The sequence below is a fragment of the Pongo pygmaeus genome, chromosome 23 (genome assembly GCF_028885625.2).
Source record: "Pongo pygmaeus isolate AG05252 chromosome 23, NHGRI_mPonPyg2-v2.0_pri, whole genome shotgun sequence".
NCBI classification, from domain to species: Eukaryota; Metazoa; Chordata; class Mammalia; order Primates; family Hominidae; genus Pongo; species Pongo pygmaeus.
The window spans coordinates 61,431,775-61,450,454 of NC_085931.1; the positions used below are offsets into that span (position 1 = coordinate 61,431,775).

The 18,680-nt window shown below is 64.3% G+C and overlaps 2 protein-coding genes across 31 annotated transcripts; both read right to left on the reverse strand.

The window, feature by feature from the left end:
- Position 1: 1 nt before the first annotated feature.
- HDAC10 (histone deacetylase 10) lies at positions 2-6,473 on the reverse strand. Of its 16 annotated transcripts, none has more exons than XM_054470130.2 (20): positions 6,048-6,473; positions 5,845-5,979; positions 5,500-5,596; positions 5,138-5,235; positions 4,935-5,039; positions 4,710-4,778; positions 4,403-4,529; positions 4,194-4,259; positions 3,938-3,997; positions 3,769-3,858; positions 3,473-3,579; positions 3,332-3,399; positions 2,997-3,210; positions 2,799-2,883; positions 1,676-1,767; positions 1,480-1,536; positions 1,099-1,177; positions 711-893; positions 476-628; positions 2-326 (listed from the first exon to the last, which is right to left on the reverse strand). In XM_054470130.2, exons 1-20 carry the CDS (start codon positions 6,104-6,106, stop codon positions 303-305), a joined length of 1,968 nt encoding a protein of 655 aa, XP_054326105.2. In that variant the 5' UTR covers positions 6,107-6,473; the 3' UTR covers positions 2-302. The 16 variants fall into 16 exon arrangements, with proteins under 16 accessions (XP_054326105.2, XP_054326103.2, XP_054326106.2 ...); XM_054470128.2 differs by having other exon boundaries at positions 2,997-3,252; positions 6,048-6,468; XM_054470131.2 differs by having other exon boundaries at positions 5,500-5,572; positions 6,048-6,446.
- A 1,485-nt stretch (positions 6,474-7,958) lies between these two features.
- On the reverse strand, positions 7,959-17,249 carry MAPK12 (mitogen-activated protein kinase 12). Of its 15 annotated transcripts, none has more exons than XM_063663328.1 (13): positions 16,892-17,231; positions 16,677-16,806; positions 13,527-13,585; positions 13,189-13,230; positions 12,367-12,478; positions 12,218-12,247; positions 11,882-11,929; positions 11,266-11,380; positions 10,990-11,085; positions 10,636-10,715; positions 10,474-10,552; positions 10,218-10,391; positions 7,959-8,538 (listed from the first exon to the last, which is right to left on the reverse strand). In XM_063663328.1, the coding sequence occupies exons 1-13, from the start codon at positions 17,014-17,016 to the stop codon at positions 8,459-8,461; spliced, it is 1,170 nt and encodes a 389-aa protein (XP_063519398.1). In that variant the 5' UTR covers positions 17,017-17,231; the 3' UTR covers positions 7,959-8,458. The 15 variants fall into 15 exon arrangements, with proteins under 15 accessions (XP_063519398.1, XP_054326112.1, XP_054326114.1 ...); XM_054470137.2 differs by having other exon boundaries at positions 10,990-11,061; positions 16,892-17,223; XM_054470139.2 differs by lacking the exon at positions 13,189-13,230 and having other exon boundaries at positions 10,990-11,061; positions 16,892-17,219.
- Between the last annotated feature and the right edge of the window lie 1,431 nt (positions 17,250-18,680).

Sequence of the window (18,680 nt, forward strand, 5' to 3'; positions counted from 1 at the left end):
GTTTCGTTTGACCGATGTTTACTAACGGCGCAAGGGCGGGGAGCGAAGCGCAGCGGGGCGCAGGGGCCGGGACGGGACGGAGGGTGGGTTGCATGGGCCTCGATGGGACGGGCCGGGGCGCGATGGGTGGGGCGGGGGCGAGGCGAGGTGAGGGGTGGGAGGGGGCGGGGCGAGCGGGGGGAGGGGCGGGGTTCCGTGCCCCGGAGTCGCGGGAGCCGTGGGCTTGGGGTCCGGATCGCGGCCGCGGGGCGCTGGCGTGCGGTGTCATTTCTGCGGTGTAAATGCTCCCACCTTGGCCGATTTCAAGCCACCAGGTGAGGATGGCACTACAGGAGGTGCCGGGAAGAGGCGCGGCGCGCAGTTGGCCTCCTGCGCTGGAGCTTGTTCAAGGCACTCACCTGCCCTGCCCTCCCCACCGACCTCTGCGGCAGAGCCGGGCCCCAGGGCAGGGCCATGCCTCCGCAGTCAGCCTCACCTGCAACATCTTCCACTGAGGCTCCAGCTGCCCTCTCAGGTACATCAGAGCCCGGACGTCCTCTGGGGAGGCCACAGAGGAAGCGCCTAGGCTAGGAGGTGCCTCTCCATTCAGCACCCGGGCCAGGATCCCTGCTAGCTGGGGCGTGGAGTCCTGGACCAGGGGCGAAGACGGAAGCCGTCACTGGTCCTTCCCCTCGTCCCACCCCACAGCACCTCCACCCTGCCCAGCTTACCTCCTCCAGGAGGGCCAGGACTCGGCCCCCTGCCAGCCCCCGAAGCATTGCAGCCAGGAGTGCAGCGTGGCGGCCCTGCAGGCCATGGCCAGGCCCCAGCGCCACCAGCACCAGGTCAGGCTGGAAGCTGTAGGCCAGGGGCAGCACCAAGCCCAAGATGCAGCTCAGGAAACCACCGGTCATCTGTGAGGACAGCAGAGCCCAGCTCCTCATCTACGGACACCTGCTGGCTCTGGCCTCCCAACCTCCCAATCTCAGGGCCCCTGGAGTAGGAGCAGGGAGACAGGAAGGACCAGAGACCTGCTATCATGACAATGCCAGCAAACAGCAGCTGTACACATCCACGGGCTCCCCAGCACCTGCCTTGCTGTGTGGCGTGGTCACTCACCGCTGGCAGTGGCGTGGAGACATGGAACATGGATAGGGCAGCCGCCTCCTTGCCCCTGATGTTCAGCCACAGACTCCTCCTTTCAGGACACATGTGCGTAAGTGTAAGGCCCTGCTCACCCTCCTGAGCCCAGACCGCAGAGGCAAAGGTGGAAGAACATTCATGGGGCCATGGGCAGGGGTGCTGTGACTGCTGAGCCTCTGTGCTAGAGACCCACCTGGCATTGCCTCCAGCAGCCCTTCTCCCAAACCCCAGCTGAGGAAGGCTCCATTCAGTACCACGCAGTGCCCCACCCACCCGTCACCCTGGGGCCCAGGCACACGTCCATCACCTGCCCGTCTACATGCATGGCTGGACAGATGCAAGACCTGAGAGTCCTACCCGTCATGGGCGAGGTCCGGAGGCCGGTCCAGCTGTCCCAGGGCCACACACAGCAGCCTGGAGGAAGAGATGGCCTCAGGACAGGTGTTCACGTTGTCCAGAGTCCATTCCCAGAACTCTCTCTGCTTGGCCAGCAAGGATAGGGGTGCCCACAGGTCCTGCCGTCAGAGGCTCAGGATGGCCAAGTGAGGCTTACCTCTGGGCTCCATGAGACAGGCCTCTCCGAATAGCCACATCCAGGGTGGCTGCTGCAGCAGAGGCTGGAGTGGCTGCTATACCACTGTTCACCTGTGGGATGAATAAACAGTGGAGGATGAGGCACCAGCCAACTCCCAAGCCAGGTAAACAGATCCACAGTTCCCTTCCTTCGGTGTGTCTCTGTGGCTACTGTCAGCCACACGTCTTCTTACACTAAGGTCAATCACTCCATTTCTGTGAATAAGACGCTTACGTCTATATTTTTTTTTCTTTTTTTTTTTTTTGAAACGGAGTCTCACTCTGTCGCCCAGGCTAGGGTGCAGTGGCGTGATCTCGGCTCACTGCAAGCTCCGCCTCCCAGGTTCACGCCATTCTCCTGCCTCAGCCTCCCGAGTAGCTGGGACTACAGGCGCCTGCCACCGCGCCCGGCTAATTTTTTTGTATTATTAGTAGAGACGGGGTTTCAAAGTGTTAGCCAGGATGGTCTCGATCTCCTGACCTCGTGATCCGCCCACCTCGGCCTCCCAAAGTGCTGGGATTACAGGCTTGAGCCACCGCGCCAGGCCTTTTTTTTTTCTTTTAAGAGAGACAGGTTCTTGTTCTGTAGCCAGGCTAGCGTGCAGTGGCGCAATTGTAGCTCACCACAGTCTCAAACTCCTGGGCTTAAGCGATCATCCTGCCTCAGCCTCCTAAGTAACTGAACTACAGGCACATGCCACCACGCTTGGCTGACTTTTATTTTTTGTGGAGACAGGGTCTCCGTATGTTCTCTAGGCTGGTCTTGAACTCATGAGCTCAAGCGTTTCTCCCACCTTGGCACCCCAAACTGCTGTTATTACAGGCATGAGCCACTGCACCGTGCCTAAATGTATACTTTAAATCACCCCCTCACCTCTCTGCCAAAGAACATTTAACTGAAGAAGCTGAGGTCAAAGGTCAGACACACTAGTGATCCCCACCCCTGGGGCTGTTCTGGGAACAGTTCCTGGCAGAAGGCAACGTTCACATCCATGTGGTTCTGCACCACCCAGCCCTTCTCTGGACAGGCCACATCTCGTTGGCAGATCCTGGTCCCTGCCCCTAGGTCCACAGCATCCCCAACCCCTCCCAGGTGCTCCCACCTGCCCATCCAGCATCCCATCTAAGAGGTACAGGAGCTTCCCAAGTGCAGCGAGGGCCTCCTCCCGGGCCAGGGACTCGTGTGGCCTGTGGTGGACAGACCAGAGGGACACACAGACACGGAGTGACCGCACGTCAGGCACACACAGGCACAGGTGTAGATGCGGCCCCATCCTTCTCCCCAGGCCAGCCCTGCCCACCTGGCCCAGGCTTCTGTCTCCTCCCTTAGGGCTGACCCTTCCTGTTGGATGACGTCAGGGGGCAGGACCAATGTGATATCTGGTGCTGTCAGGGCAACAGCGGTGCGGACAGAGGGTGCAGGGCAGAGGCACGGCTGGTCCAGGAGGGAGCTCGGTGCAGATGCAGCTCCCTTACACACTGGACCCCCAGGCAGCAGAGGTGGAGGCCTCTCCTCTGGGGAGAGAATGCTGGGGCTCATCAGCACAGGGGTCACATCTAGGGACAGTTCGGAGTCATAGCCACTGCACGGGAGCCCGAGGTGGGATCCTGCAGCCTAGCACCCGGCCACACTGACCTTGCAGCTGGAGGCTCTTCCAGTGCGGGGCCTGGGCAGCACGGGCACTCTGGATGGACTCCAGGGCACTGTGGGGGAGACACAACAGTCGTGACACCTGGCCTCACACCCCAGCCCCTCCTGCCCTACCTCCCCTCGCACCTCTGACATGGCACCATTGACCCTGACAGGGGTGGAGCCGGGTCACCCAACAGCGTCTGTACTGTCATGCACACTGACTCCGCCAGTGACTCCAGGTGGTAGCCGCCCTGGGAGGAGGGTGGAGACATGATTGGGGCAGGGATATCACTGGGATGGGGTGTCACCGGGAGGGCCCCTGCCTGGCTCTATCCTGGGCAGGACGCCCCTCCCAAATACCCTGTGGGCACCTGGCTCCCATGCTCCTGACCCCCAGGCCTCTGGCCCAGAAACTCTCCCTGTGTGCCCTCCCCAGTCACCTCCAGCATGGCGCAGACCCGGCCGCCGGCCAGCACCTGCAGCAGCTGTGTGAGGTGGGCGAAGCACTCTGGCGTGGCCTGCATTTGCCCCTGGAACCAGAGCCATGTGTGATGGGGGACCTGGGCCCCAGGACCCCAGAAGCCCTCCCTGGCCAGGCAAGGCCCTCACCTCAGGGTCCCCGATGGCTGAGTCAAATCCTGCCGAGACCAGCACCAGCTCAGGGTCAAACTACAGGTCAGGCCGGGGTGGGGAGGGTCAACAGAGAGGGGCTGGAGCCAGGCCCATCCCATCCCCTCCTGAATACCCTCCCCAGCCACACAGGAGCGGGGCAGCTCATAACCCTCCTCCTGCCTTCACTGGCGCACTCCAGGCACGAAGTCCCCCTCCCACCCGGCTGCCCTGGGGGAGCCCTCTGTGCAGTCACCTCAAAGGCCAGTGGGAGCAGCAGGTGCAGGAAGGCAGCCACGTAGTCAGCGTTTCCCATCCCGACCTGGCAGGACATCCCAGGCTACATCCTGAACTGTGGGGCAGGGGAGGGGCCCAGGGGAAGGGGGCTGGGTGGGGACCTGGGGCTTGAGGGTGAACTGTGGGGCAGGGGAGGGGCCCAGGGGGAGGGGGCTTGAGGGTGGGCACCTGGTTCCAGGGCAGGTTGACAGTGAAGCCGAGGCCCTGTCCCCGCCCCACTGCGTCGGCATCTGACTCTCGCAGGAAAGGCCAGAAGCGCCCATGCTCATAGCGGTGCCAGGAGAAGTAAAGGATGCTGCCAACAGCCAGCCAGGGCCAGAGGTCAGAGGTCAGGACCCTCAACAGCTCTACAGCTCCCTGTAGAACGCTGACGCCTGAGCACATGTCTGTATCTCACCCCTGGATTTTCCCAGGCCAGGCTGTGCACCCAAAAACCGGGGTTGCAGGGAAGGGTGGTGTCTGCACCCCTGCTCACCTGGGGTCATCCTCAAAGAGATACTGGATCCCCTGGCCATGATGCACATCCCAGTCCACGACGAGGATCCTGGGCACAGACAGCGCTGGTGGCAGAAGGGCAGGGCCTCCCACCTCCAGGAGCCCAGCCAGGGATGGGAGGGTGTTGGCTGGGTTCTCTCGCCACCTGCGCCACCCCTTGCTGTGTGGCCTGGGCCCACACCCCTGCAGCCAGCCTGGCACACACCTGTGTAGCCCGTGTTTCTGCTTGGCATGTGCAGCTGCTATGGCCACGTTGTTGAACACACAGAACCCGTTGGCAGCCGCCCTCTGGCTGTGGTGCCCTGGGGGCCTACAGCGTGAGAGTAGGATTTGGGTCATGTCAGGGTCGCCCTGGCCCCTCACAGGACCACCCACAGAGGAGCAGCCAGGGGAAGGGGCAGCTCTCACCTCACCAGGGCAAGCCCATTTTGCACAGCTCCCGTGAGCACAGCGTCCACCAGCTGCAGTCCAGCCCCTGCGGCCAGCCGCGCACAGTGAAAGGTACTCTGTGGGTGCAGGGGCGCAGATGAACCCCCTGCCTTCCCTGCTGCCCTTTGCAGGCCATACCCACACTTGTGCCAGGCTGCAAGACACCAGCTGCTGAGCAGAACAGGCCAGCCCCAGGCTCTGGCAGTGCCAGCAAGCAGGTGTGCAGGGCAATGTCACGTGTATGGACCAGGGGACACCGGCTGGGGTTGGCGGCCATGGCTGTGAACGCGCAGAGGCACGTGCATGTGTGTGCACAGGTGAGTGTGTCCGGGGACACGCACCGGGTGGAAGCAGATGGCGTCGAACTGTCCGGACAGCGCCTGCAGCTCCTCCTTGCCTAGGACCTGGGTCTCCCTGACCAGGGATACATACTCTGGGCTGCATGCACATGGGCAGGCAGGAGAGGCAGGGTCACCAGCAGGAGCAGGGGGGCGGGGGGCGGGGAGCTGGGATTCGTGGTGGGAGTGGCCACCCTGTCACTTCCTCAAGCCTGTGAGCCCACCCGAGGTGCACAGGGAGAGGCTCTGTATTAGAGGCTGGCAGGCTCGGGGTAGGCCCAGGTTCTTAGGTTTATAGGTGGGCTGACCGCCCCCCGCCCCCATCGTGGGGCCCGCCCCCGTCCTGACCTGTGCACCAGGCCCAGCTCCTCTTCCGAGGCCTCGCGGGCTGACAACAGCAGACACCTCTGTTCCAGGCCGCGCTGCCGCAGGCGGTCCAGGGCTGCGGTCAGGCGCTCAGGACGCTCAATCTCGCACTCGGGGCTGGGGCAGATGAGGAGTTCAGTCCAGAGGTCCCTCCCCGCACCCCACCTCGGCCAGGTCCCACTTACTCGTCCCAGAGCAGCCGGGTGGCCGTCATGTCCTCATGGTACACAAGCGCGGTCCCCATGGCTGCGCTGTGGTCACCCTGGGTCCCCAAACGCCCTCGCTAGCGGTGCCTGCCACTGCCCGTCCCCACCTTCGGCCGGGAGCAGCCGGGGCCTGAGACCCGCCTGGGGCGCAGGCGGGCAGCGGGCACCGGCCTGGGCGGGAGCACGCAGAACCTAGGTAGGCTCCGGGATCCCAAGCGCGCAGAAGGCGCCAAGCGAGGCCGCAGTCGAAGGGGGAGGCTCTCCGGGCCCGGCTTCCGGCTTCCTCGCTTCGGACCCGGTGCCGCCCCGCGCCCTGCTCCCGCTCGCTATCGCGAGCCCTGCCCCGGAGCGAGCAACCAGTGGGCGCGGAAGCCAGGGCGCCCGGAGCCGCCAGCCCTCGGAGCTGCGCTGCGGCTCCACCTCCCCCTCGGCCCCGCCCCGATTCCGTCCAAGAGGGGCGGGGTCCGCAGGCACTGCGCAGGTGGTCGCCGCAGCCCCACCCGAACGCCCGTGGCAGAGCCTGCCCATGAGAGCCCCGTTCTGCCCCAGCTCCCGGGTCAGGGTCCAGCGCAGCCCCAAGGCCCACCCGGCCCGGGCGCAGGAAGACCTGGGGTGAAGGGCGAGGAGGGCTAGAGGTCCGCAGGGCAAAGGCCACGAGGCGGGTGGAGCCCGCGGCGAGGCGGTCGTGGCTGCATCGAGGCGCAGCACCGCCCCGGAGGTTTAAGGAGGGAGTGAGAGTCCGGTTCTAGCTCCAAGACGACCCCTGGCCCAAGGGCAGAGTCAAGGTCGGTGGAGGTGGGGACGCTAGACCGGAGTTGCGGTAGAGTTGCGGGGGACAGAGGAAGTGAGGAAGGCAGGAGACACGGGCACAGCCACGGAGCAAGGTGCCCGAGAGGAGACCTGAGTCCCCCTGGAGCCCAGGGGCCACCCTGCCCCCGCCGGAGTTCACATCCAGCTGGCTCACACAGTTTTGAGGCCCCCAGTACTCAGGCCACCTATGGCAGGAAGCTGGGCCCAGTGTGGACGGCAGCCATGCCACAAGTCAGCGTGGCTCCGGAGTTGATGGTGGTCACGTCCCCCATGCCCGGATGCCCTGGAGAGGCATGAGGGTCGCTGGGCAGAGAAGGCCTATCTTTCGTAGTAGCTCATCAGGTCCGATTTGGCTGGGCCAGCTGTGGGCATGTCCACTGAGGACGCCTGGCCTGCCCTGCCCCTCACTGGTCCCTCTGCTGTAACCCCTGCCCTGGGACAGGTTCGGAGGTGCCCATGGCCTGTGTTCCAGCCGCCACCCTTGGAAACACCGAGTGGCCTGCAGAGGGCGGCCTGGGCATGAAGATACCACTGGAGCACGGTAGTAGGTGGGGCTAGAAGTTTGATCAAGAATGAAACCCAGCCCTCCTCGCTCAGCACTCCACCACGGGACAGAAGGGTCTCAACGTGCCCAGCGTGCCCCCTCCCCCCAGGGACCTGCTGGTGCTCACCACTTCGCCACAGGGGCCAGAGGGGTCTGAACGTGTCCAGTGTGCCCCCTCCCCCCAGGGACCTGCTGGCCTTGGAAGGTGCAGAGAGCTAGGGTAGATCCTAACGCTCCTCCCCATCACGCCCTGCCCCTGGGTCTGGCTTCAGGATCCACACACAGTGGCTTAGAGTCTAAGCCATTAGCAGGTCACCTGGTAAAAGGAGAGGGGCTAAGCCCTAAGGTGGGGGTTCGAAGCTCACTGGCACAGGCCTGGGGAAGTGGGCACCAGCTTTGTGGCCTGGGAGAGATGGGATGCTCAGGCCCCCCTACTGACTCTGAGGGTCTGAGCTATCAGGCCAGCCTCCTCTACATGCAGGCCAAGAGCTTGGAGGTCTTAAGGTGGGACCCAGCATGAGGACGCACAGCCAGAGCAGGGAGCTACAAAAGGGTCTATTTCCTTCCAGCCACGTGGGCACCACACAGCTAATTTACATTCCAGGCTAGGGGTGCAGGAAGGTCCACTGACGTCGCCCAGGAGAGGGGATGTCCCTGAGTTGGTGCCCTGTGCCCGCCCTCTGTCATTCCTCTGCATGGCCCAGAGCAGGCAGGGCTCAGAGGCCAAGGCCTGATATGGAGCCCCACCAGCTCTGAGGTTTCTGAGGGCACCAGGCAAGTGGGCCACTGCTCCAGGGATCAGAGGCCATCCCCAGGTCAGCCAGAGGTCCTGTCCAGAAAGTTCAGGTGCTCCTCCATGATGGGCACCCAAGAGCAGAGTCATGGCTGTGGGGAGGAGGGTCCATGGAACCCGGGGCTCTGCTCTGATGGATGCCTCGGGATGCAAACCCCAGTCAAGGTCAAGGTGGCAACGAGAGTCCCCTCTCAGGAGGAAGGTGAAGGTGGTCCTCACTGCCACCCTGGAGCCCAGAGATCTTCACAGAGCCGTCTCCTTGGAGACCCTGGCCCCCAGCTGCTGGGGAGGCTTGAAGCTGAGCACCTCTTTGTAAGTAACACCTGGCAGGGGGGGCGGGCACAACAGAGAGGGGGGTCAGCCTTTGCCTTCCATCCTGGGAGTCACTCACAGACACGCCTGGCGGTGCCTCGTGGGGCCCTTCTCTAATCCTAATGTGGTCTGAACCACTGAGAGAAGGTTTGTGTGAAGAGGCCATTGCTCTAGATCTGGATTTTCCAGGGAAAGGGGAGGTGGCCAGGGCTTGGCGACGTGTCCACCACAGTCTATCCTAGGAACTGAGGCCCCAGCCACAGTTGTGTGGGTGGGGACTACAGAGAGCATCCTATGACCCATGGCTTTCAAGTCATCTTTCTAGCAGCAGAAACCTTTAATCAAATAAAGCCAAACTCATAAGCACACGAATACGCACACAGCTAAGGGTGGAGGCCCTGCTGCAGGCACCCAGGGACCCGTGGCCCTAAGGAGCACAGGTGAATCTCAACCCATCCGGCCCCACCCAGCCAGTGTGGAGGACCAAGGTCCTGCGCCCGAGGCAGAGCCAGGACAGGGCCTGAAACACGGCACTGCTCCCAGTGTACAGCTACTGTCCCCAGGTACCCCCACCCCAGGCTGGTCATGCAGCCATGAAGAAGACACAGCCTGCCATCCTGGAGCAGAAATGAAGCCAGGTCCAGCACAGCCTCAGGCCACAGCATAGCTGTGGGAGCTGGGGAGGCTTCCCTGAGTCCAGCCTGAGGCTGCACAGGCCTTGGCCAGCCCTCCAAGATGAGGGGATAGCCCTTGGTATAGGGGATGATGGACCCCAGCAGTTGGGTTTGGGGTCTGGACTGCTCAGGGGAGCTGGGGGAGACAGGCGAGGCCCCGGGGACTGTCTTGGGTATACAGTTGTCCAGGGGGGAGGGATAATAAAGTGGGGCAAGGAGAGGGCTGGGCGCGGTGGCTCACACCTGTAATCCCAGCACTTTGGGAGGCCAAGGCGGGTGGATCACGAGGTCAGGAGATCAAGACCATCCTAGCTAACACGGTGAAACCCCGACTCTACTAAAAATACAAAAAATTAGCCAGGCATGGTGGCAGGCGCCTGTAGTCCCGGCTACTCGGGAGGCTGAGGCAGGAGAATGGTGTGTACCCGGGAGACAGAGCTTACAGTGAGTCAAGATCGTGCCACTGCACTCCAGCCTGGGCATCAGAGTGAGACTCCGTCTCAAAAAAAAAAAAAAAAATGGGGCAAGGAGAGGCAAGGACAGATTCAGGAGGTGTGAGCAGAGAGGCCTTAGGGACAAGCGGACGTGGGAAGGGTGTCAGGGTGGCCCAGGTCTCTGGCCTGGACATGGCGGAAGGGCAGCAGGTCTGGAGGCCAGGAGGGGCTAAGTGGGCCCTGGTTCCCTGACTCACAGCTGCCTTTCACCATTTCCGGCTCCTTCTGTGCCAGCCTCTGTGCTGAGCCTGCCAGGAACACCCTCCCTTCATCTTCCAGCTCCAGCCAGAGGTCATCTCCACCAGGCCACACGGCCCCACGCTGCCCTCTGACCTCCCGTCCTCCTCACCTGACCTGCATCCCAGGGACAGGGATCTAGGACTTTGAGCCTGGCCACCTGCACAGGGCCCACCGGGTCCACACAGGCCCTACCCAGAGCCCCCAACTCACAGGTCCATACAGGCCCTGCCCAGAGCTCCCCACTCGGGTCCACACAGGCCCTGCCCGGCGCCCCCCACTCACGCTTCCATTCATCCAGTGTGCGGTCCACGTCGTCAAAGGAGTCATCATACTTCTGGACCTGGGGCTCATCTTCCGTGTCGTGCAGGGACTCAAAGTAGGGATGGGCCAGCGCCTCGGCCGCTGTCACCCGCTGCTCCGCATCCAGCACCAGCATCTTCTCCAGGAGGTTCACAGCTGTTGGGGAAGGTGCATCAGGCCAGACCACAGGAGGCCCCACACTCCAGCACCCAGTGGCCCCCACACTAGCCAGCCCTACCCAGAGGGCTTGCATTGGTGAGGATGGAGGCAAAATCCTTCTTCTCCAATTCGGGGAGGCCCTTCATGTAGTTCTTGGCCTGTGTGAGAAGAAAGGGTGAGGGGCCAACACCGAGGCCCGGGCCCACCCCCACCCCCACCCAGCTCCCCACTCACCCCTTACCTCATCGCTCTGCAGCCGCTGCACAAACTCAGCCGGAGGCGTCCCCGTCACCTTCATGATCTCCTTCAGCTGGTCCAGGTCTGCACCGAGGTCAGGAACACAGCTCGGGGGCCAGAGATCAGGGCCCCCACTGCCCCCTCCTGGGCAGGAGCCATCCCCAACCCCCTGGAACCCTCCCACCTGGGCAGGAGGCATCCCCACCCCCCTGGAACCCCCCTACCTAGGCAGGAGCCATCCCCACTCCCCCTGAACCCCCCCACCTAGGCAGGAGCCATGCCCACTCCCCCGAACCCCCCCACCTGGGCAGGAGCCATCCCCACCCGCCCCTGGTGCCACCCTGCTGCTGGAGGATACGGTCGCTGCCCTTGAACAGCGTCTTGCCTGTGATCATCTCTGCCATGATGCAGCCCACAGACCAGATGTCCACTGAGATAGAAGCCCTGGTCAGCTCCGTGGGCAGGGGGACAGGATGAGACGGGGAGGGAGGAGACACCGACACAGCCCACCTGCCCGGCTCCCACCCCAGCTCAACAGCCTCCCTGGGGAGCAGCCACCACAGGGCTCTCCGTGAAGAAGTGGAGAAGCAGATGGTACAGGCTGAAAGGCCCAAATCTCTGGGCAGCTTCTCACCCGTCTGCGTGTAGCGCATCCAATTCAAGATGACCTCGGGAGCCCGGTACCACCGGGTCACCACGTACCCAGTCATCTCACTGTCTGCCTGCCTGGCCAGGCCGAAGTCCAGGATCTGTGGGAAGAATTGGGGAGGTGGGGTCTAGGGGACTCCCAAGGAGCGGACAGGCCACCCACGGTCCAGGAGACCCCAGGGGGGTTGGACTTGAAGCTCCCAAGCTGGGGCCTCCTGACAACCTTCGAGGACTTGAGGCCATGCCCTCGGACCCCAAACTGCTCCGAGCTGCTCCTTTTGGCCAGTGCACCAAGCCCAGCAGCCCTCGGGACGGAGCAGGTGCCCTGGGGCTCCCCTCTCCCTGCTGTCACCTGCTGCCCGCCAAGGCCTCAGCCCTGTCCTGGACCAGGCAGAGGCCTGGGGGTGCCTCCCACCCTCGCCCGCTGCAGGTACAGCATGTTGTGTACCACTGCCTCTTGGGCTCACCCACCCACCAGCTCCTCAGCCACTGCCTAGAGCCTGGGGCCTTGGCCCCCTGCCCAGGCCTGACAGGTGGATAGATGGGCAGATCCGGAGGGGGCCCCTGCCCCACCTCAGGGCCCCCTGCCAGACGGCACACACCTTCAGCTCACAGTCTTCGTTCACAGCCAGGTTGCCGGGCTTCAGGTCCTGGGGGCAGAGGAAAGGTGGCTACTGTGCCCCACCCTCCCGAGCATGGGCACAGCCAAGAGCCTGGGTGGCACCTAAAGATGGGGCCACCAGACCTGGCCCCCTTGCTCTCTGCAGCCCTTCAAGGACAGACCGAGGTACCTGGGCACCCAGGCAGGCTCCCACCAGGGGCTGTGCATGGGGCGTGGCTCAGCCCCCAGACCCCATCAGATCCTCACAGGTGGGACGTGGAGGCGGGGGGATTGCACTGGGGGAGGGCTGATGGGCGGCTCCTCCACCGGGACTCACTCTGTGGATGATGCCAGCAGCGTGGATATACTGCGGGGGCAGAGGATTTGGCAGGCTTCAGCACACCAAGACCTCAGAGCCACAGGGCCCTCCTCTGCCCAGCCCCAAGGCCCTGCCTGCTTCCCTGCAGCCTCCCCCAGGGCCCGTACCCTCAGCCCCTTCAGCATCTGGTACACGAGAAACTGGATCCGGTCCTCGCCTAGCTTCTCATGTTTCATGAGCTTGCCCAGGTCGGTGCCCATGAACGGCATCACCAGGTAACTGTGGGAGGGGCCGGAGCGCCATCAGCGGACAGAGCCAGCCTCTGCATCCCAGAGACCCACCCAGCAGGCCCAGGCTCAGACCCGTCCCAGATCCAGCAGGCACCCCCAGGAAGGTCGCCCTGCAGCACCTGTCCCCACTGGCCTCGGCGTCCTCGCAGCCCCACTTTGCAGTGCCAGGCTCCATCCTGCCCCAACTGTTACTGCCAGCAACGCTCACACCCCCCTCCCACCCTGAGGACTGTCAGGCAGGGAGGAGGCTGCTCTTGGGGTTTTTGAACCCTCTGCTGAAGCGCCCTGTGTGCCAGGCTAGGGGCTGAGGCTGCGTGGTGGAGGCAGCAAGGCTCGAGTCTTCACAGGCAGGGGAGGGAGGCAGTCAGGTTTCAACTTCAGAACTTTGTGCCAGAAATGAGGGAGGTGCCTGGGGGCGATGAGGGCGCAGCAAGGCATCTGGGTCAGAGGGGTCGGCTGGGCCGGTAGGGACAGACACAGGAGAATGGTATTTAGCACCTTCCCAGAGGCCACTGACTTGACCTCTTCAAGTCAGGCGGGAGGCGCCTGCTACCCTCTCCAGGCCTTCCTCGGCCTGGCCCTTCACTCTTGGCCGACAAGGTGTGAGTCCCGGGGTGGTTGGCTGCAGGGCAGGGGCAGGGTGGGTCCTCCCTACCGCTTCTCCCCCACCCGCTGGAAAAGGTCAGCAGCTCCAGTTACCGGCCACACACTTGGTGCCAGGGTCCTGAGCACGGGACCTTCCTGTTAACAAATGGTCAGGTCCAAGGTTCACACCTCCGGTGCTGGAGAGGGCCCAGGTGCCAGGCGTGGAGGGAAGCAGCAGCCCCAGCTCTGCCCAGCTGTGCCAGTGCCCGTGGGTCCCAGGACCATGTTGGGGAGGGCGTGGGGTGGACAGTGGTATGGGGAGGGGGTGGGCAGTGTGCATCCCCCACTCAGGCTGCAGGAAGAGAACCCCATGCCAACCAAGAACCTGAAGCCAGTGCCCAGAGCTGCCCAACACCCATTGTGCCCAGTGGCCAGCCCAGGTCGGCACTCACAAGTCCGTGAAGTCATCCAGGGTCTCATCAGGAGTGAATACGTCCAGCAGCCCGATCACCTGGGGGGGCCACATAGGGTTGAGAGTACAGCAGAGGACACGGGCTGGGGTACCCCCCAAGAGTGGCACAGCCCTCTGGGCAGGAAACCCCCTCTGCAGCTGTCATTGTCATGCCCCACTGTCCAAAGGGCCTGGCTCTGCCCACTGGCAGTGTGGCCCAGCCCTGGCACACATACCCACAGAAAGGTTATTTTTGGATGGTGACAGCCGGGATTTTCTGGGGGAGGGGCAACCCGGAGTCTGGGCTGGCTCCGAACCATCCAAAAGGGCTCCTGCCGCCTGACCCTTTTACCCCTCTTCACCCCAACCAAACAGATCCAGGCCCAGGGTGGGGACAGCGCTATGGAAAGAGGCCAGGCCTCTGCTGGTGAGGCCCAGGCAGACAGCACCGTGACCCACCAGACCTGGTCCCCACAGCACCCCTGGTTGGGGAGATGGACAGTAGACAGGTCATGTGACAACTGCCACCTCAGCATTTTGGGGTGACAGGGTCCCAGGCAGACCTGGAGTTTTGCACAGCCAAGGATGGAGGGGCAGGTAGATGTGTGGGCTGCGGGACACCTGGCAGAGGGCACACACCGAGTGGCCGAGGCAGGAGAGAGAACACTTGGATAGTTTGAAGAACACAGGGAGGAAGGCCAGGTGGCCGAGGCCCAGGCCACGGAGGGGCTGAGGAGAGACCAGAGGGAGCCGGCAGGGCAGCACACACCAGGTGAAAGTTTGGCTTTGATCCCAAGAGACGGGGACGATTTAAATGGGGGTGTGATGCTAAACGCGTCCTCCTGGCCATGGTGTAGGAACCGGCCAGAGTGAGGTAAGAATGGACACAAGCTGGAAGGACAGCTCCACCGGAGCCACGTGGGCCAGAGCCATGGGCAAGAATGTGGAGGGAGGAGGAGAAGGCAAAGAGGGGGTGTCCAGGGAGGCCTGGGAGCAGCAAAGACTGTGGACATGAGAGCTGGAGGGTGCCCGGGAGAGTGCTTTAGCAGAAGACGGAGAGCAGGGTCCTGTGGGCTAGGGGCCACAGGACTTGGCCTGGCCTCTGTGGTATGGGGGCTGGCCTGGAGAGGGAGGCGGCCTGGGGATGGCAGAACTGGGGCCTGTGGCAGAGCCTCCTCCCCTGCTGAGCAAGGCACGTGGTCTCACAGAGCTTCAGTCTCCCAGGAAGATGGGGTTCCAGGGAAAGAGCCTCAGCTGCAGACCAGGAGCCCAGGGGGTGGACCCACAGGCACAGCGGGGACCCCAGCACAGTGGGGCGGTGGCTAAAGAAAAGCCCCGGTGGAGCCCGGCACGGTGGCTCACGCCTGTAACCCCAGCACTTTGGGAGGCCTGTAACCCCAGCACTTTGGGAGGCCGAGGCGAGCAGATCACTTGAGGTCAGGGGTTCGAGACCGGTCTGCCCAACATAGAGAAACCCCATCTCTACTAAAAATACAAAAAATTAGCGAGGCGTGGTGGCGCGCACCTGTAATCCCAGCTACTCAGGAGGCTGAGGCAGGAGAATCACTTGAACCCAGGAGGTGAAGGTTGCAGTGAGCCGAGATCGTGCCATTGCACTCCAGCCTGGGCAACAAGAGCGAAACTCCGTCTCAAAACAAAAAAAAAAAAGAAGAAACAAAAGCCCCAGAGCGGTTGGCTGGATGGGGCAAGGCACGGGTGGGTGAGTGGGTGGGTGGGAGCAGGGTGCCGTGGGGAAGGCTGCAGTCCTGGGGCAAGGCCTTGGTGTGATGGGCAGGGGGCGGGGGGGGTGCGGTGGTGTCGAGGCGGGGGCAGGGCTGGGTGTGATGGGGGTGTCGAGGCGGGGGCAGGGCTGGGTGTGATGGGGGTGTCGAGGCGGGGGCAGGGCTGGGTGTGATGGGGGTGTCGAGGCGGGGGCAGGGCTGGGTGTGATGGGGGTGTCGAGGCGGGGGCAGGGCTGGGTGTGATGGGGGTGTCGAGGCGGGGGCAGGGCTGGATGTGATGGGGGTGTCGAGGCGGGGGCAGGGCTGGGTGTGATGGGGGTGTCGAGGCGGGGGCAGGGCTGGGTGTGATGGGGGTGTCGAGGCGGGGGCAGGGCTGGTGTCCACTGCATATGGATTTCGAAGGGCCTGGGGTGGTGAGCTGGGGTCAGTGTGGGCATGGGAAGCCTCAGAGAAAATGACCCATCCAAAGGGCTGAGGGACTGGCGATGGCCAGGAACCGGGGGATGGGGCAGTTTGCTGGTGGACGCAGGGACTCGTTCTCCCAGGGCACCGGTGGCTTGGATGACCCAGGAGGGTCCAGAGCATCTCACCCTGTAACTAGGGTCCAGGTGCCCAGACCACCAGCCCTCAGGCTGGGCCCAGACGAGGGGCAGGGCAGGAGTGACATGGGGGGCAGTGGACAGGTGGGACTGTATCCAGAAACCAGAGCACCCCTGGCAGAGAGATCGGGCTCTTAACAGCCAGCCACTGCCATGGGAGAGGCCCAGGGCAGCTGTGCGTGGCATCTCACGGGCAGGACTGGAAACGATGGGCCCCCACAACGCACAGGAGGGTATCTGTGAGGCGGCCACCACGCCCAGTGCCCCCCAAACAGCAGCTCCCTAAACCCTTCACCCCCAGGGGCTCCTGAGGGTTCAACACACTCCCTGAGTTCTGCCGCCCCCCTCCTCCTCCTCCACCGGGACGGAAGACTCAGAGTGGGCTTCACAGAGGGGCTGGAAAGGAGCCCGGATGGGGAAGAGGGAAGGTGCCCCTTCCAGGAAAATCCTCCCGCCGGGAGCATCCTCTCACCGCGGGCTTCCTGGCTGGGGGCAAGGCTTGGCGTGAGGCCTGGAGGATCCCCTGGGCCTGGCCAAGTCGTGTCCCCTGACCAGAGCCTGGCTGAAGCGCCGAGTCAAGGGGCTGAGTCTTTCCCGGGGCTGGCAGAGGATGGGGAATGGCCGTTGGGGGAGTCGTCTCCCCCGGAGAGACGGGCCCTGCTCTCCTTCTTCCCTGGGGACCCTCGGCCCGACCCCCGCCCCGCCCCACAGCAGGCTGCCTGGGGGAGGGGTTGCCGGGTGGGGGAAGCCAGCCCAGCCGAACCAAGCCGAGGCCGCGGCGCCTTCCCGGAGCGGGGCCGCGCGACTCACGTTCTCGTGGCGCATGTGCTTGAGCAGGCGCAGCTCGCGGTAGGCGCGCTTGGCGAACAGGTCGGACTGGAAGGGCCGATACAGCTTCTTGATGGCTACCTTAGCGCCGGTGCGGCTGTCCACGGCCGAGCTGCGGAGCGGACCGCTTAGCGGGAAGGCCGGGCACCCCGCGCACGCCCCGCCCGCCCCGCCCGCCCCGCCCGGCCCGCGCTCACCACACCGCGCCATAGGCGCCCGAGCCCACGGGCTGCAGGTCCCGGTACACGGCGCGCACCTCCCAGGCCGTCTTGGTCACCTCCTGGCGGTAAAAGCCACTGCGGGCGGGCGGCGGAGAGCTCATGGCAGGCCCGGGAGCTGCCCACCCCGCAAAGCCTGCGGGCGGTGCCCCCACGACCGGGGACGGGGCTCCCTCGGCGCGCGTCCCCGGCCGGCTCCGCGCCGCTCGCCCGCCCGCCCGATGCTGGGGCGCTCCTGCTCCCGGCCCTTCCCTCCTCAGGGATGTCCCAGGTGCAGACCCCGGCCCGACCCCGACCCCGGCGCGCACGGCCCCTCCCCCGCCCGGGGACCAACCGGCCCGCGGGCGGCGCGCACGTGACGCCCTCGCCCGCCCTCCGGCCCCTCAGGAAACCCGAGGCGGCCGCCGCCGGGGGAGGGCCGGAGCCTGGGGGGAAGCGCAGGGGGAGGGGAGCGCCGCCCCGCAGCTTCGTCCCCATAAAGGGCCGGACGCAGCGCGGAGATACTCTTGCCAGCCTCTCCCCTTTGGCTGAACTTTCCCGCCCTGGGGGTTCTCAGCAGGAGCCCCCCGCCCGCCCCGGGCTCCAGTCCTAACTCCCCACGGTTCCAGGGCGCAGGGCCCATCCTTGACAGCCTGAGCGCTGACTTCTATCGGCAGCCGCAAGTCGGGCTGAGCCCTGTGTTCCTAGAGTCAACTTCCCAGGCCACCCCCAAGGATGCCCTACCACTGCGCCTGATCCATCCGTCCCCCAACGTGGGGTCCATCTGCACCTGTCCTGCCTGTATTCCTCTTTCTACACGGAGGGGTCTGTCCCCCAAACTCCTCAGGCTGCATCCCCAACCCCACCCCTGTGGCCACTGACCCCGGGCCTCTCAGTCCCATAGGTCCCTGTGGGCTCTTTTGGACCCCCAGCTCCTCCCCCTGCTCCCCCCATCTGTGGGGTGCCTGCTCCAAGCATTGCAAGTACTGGTGCCCCTGCCCATCCCACCCCTGCCTGTCCTGCAAAGCCCAGGCTGAGAGTGGCTGCACTCTCTCCAGCAGGGATGGGGACCTGCTGGGGCCCTCAGCCTGACCCTTCTGTGTGGGCATCGTCCTCCCATAGGTCTGGCCCCATCCTGGACCAGATGCTCCGGAGGGCAAAGCCCCACCCTGACACCCCTTCCCCAGCCCAGGAACCTGGGTTTCAGAAGGGATGTGGGGGCACCCCAGGAGCCCACTGGGCTGGTGGGTAACAAGATCCCTAGGGCCTTCTGCCCCGCCCTCCTGCCATGAATCAGCAGCTCAGCCGCTCAAGGGCGGGAGTAGCTTTACACCTGGGCTTGGGCCGTGCTCTGCGGCATTCACCAGCTTGTGACCCAGTGAGCGGGGCAGCCCAGGGCCACCCAAACCACAGCTGCTTGTGGCTCACACCCTTTGTGCCCTGGGCTGCCTGTGGCACTTCATCCACCTCTTCCAGGAAGCCCAGCTTCCGCTATCCCCCTTACTCCCCATGGTGGGGCTCAGGGGTCCAGCAGGCCCCGCACCGACCAGGCTTCTGAGGTGGGGCTGTGTCACCATTCTGCTCCCACCCCCAACTGCCAACACTGGACTTCCCCCAGGATTGACCACTACACTGACAAGGCCCCAGGAGGCCCCCAACTCCCAGATGGTTTCCACCCCTACCCAAGACCCAAGCAAGGGCACAGACTGTCCCTGGTCCCTAGAGACACTGCCTGACCCCGAATGGCCTGGACCCTCCCCCACACGTAAGCCACAGCACTTAGTGGGAA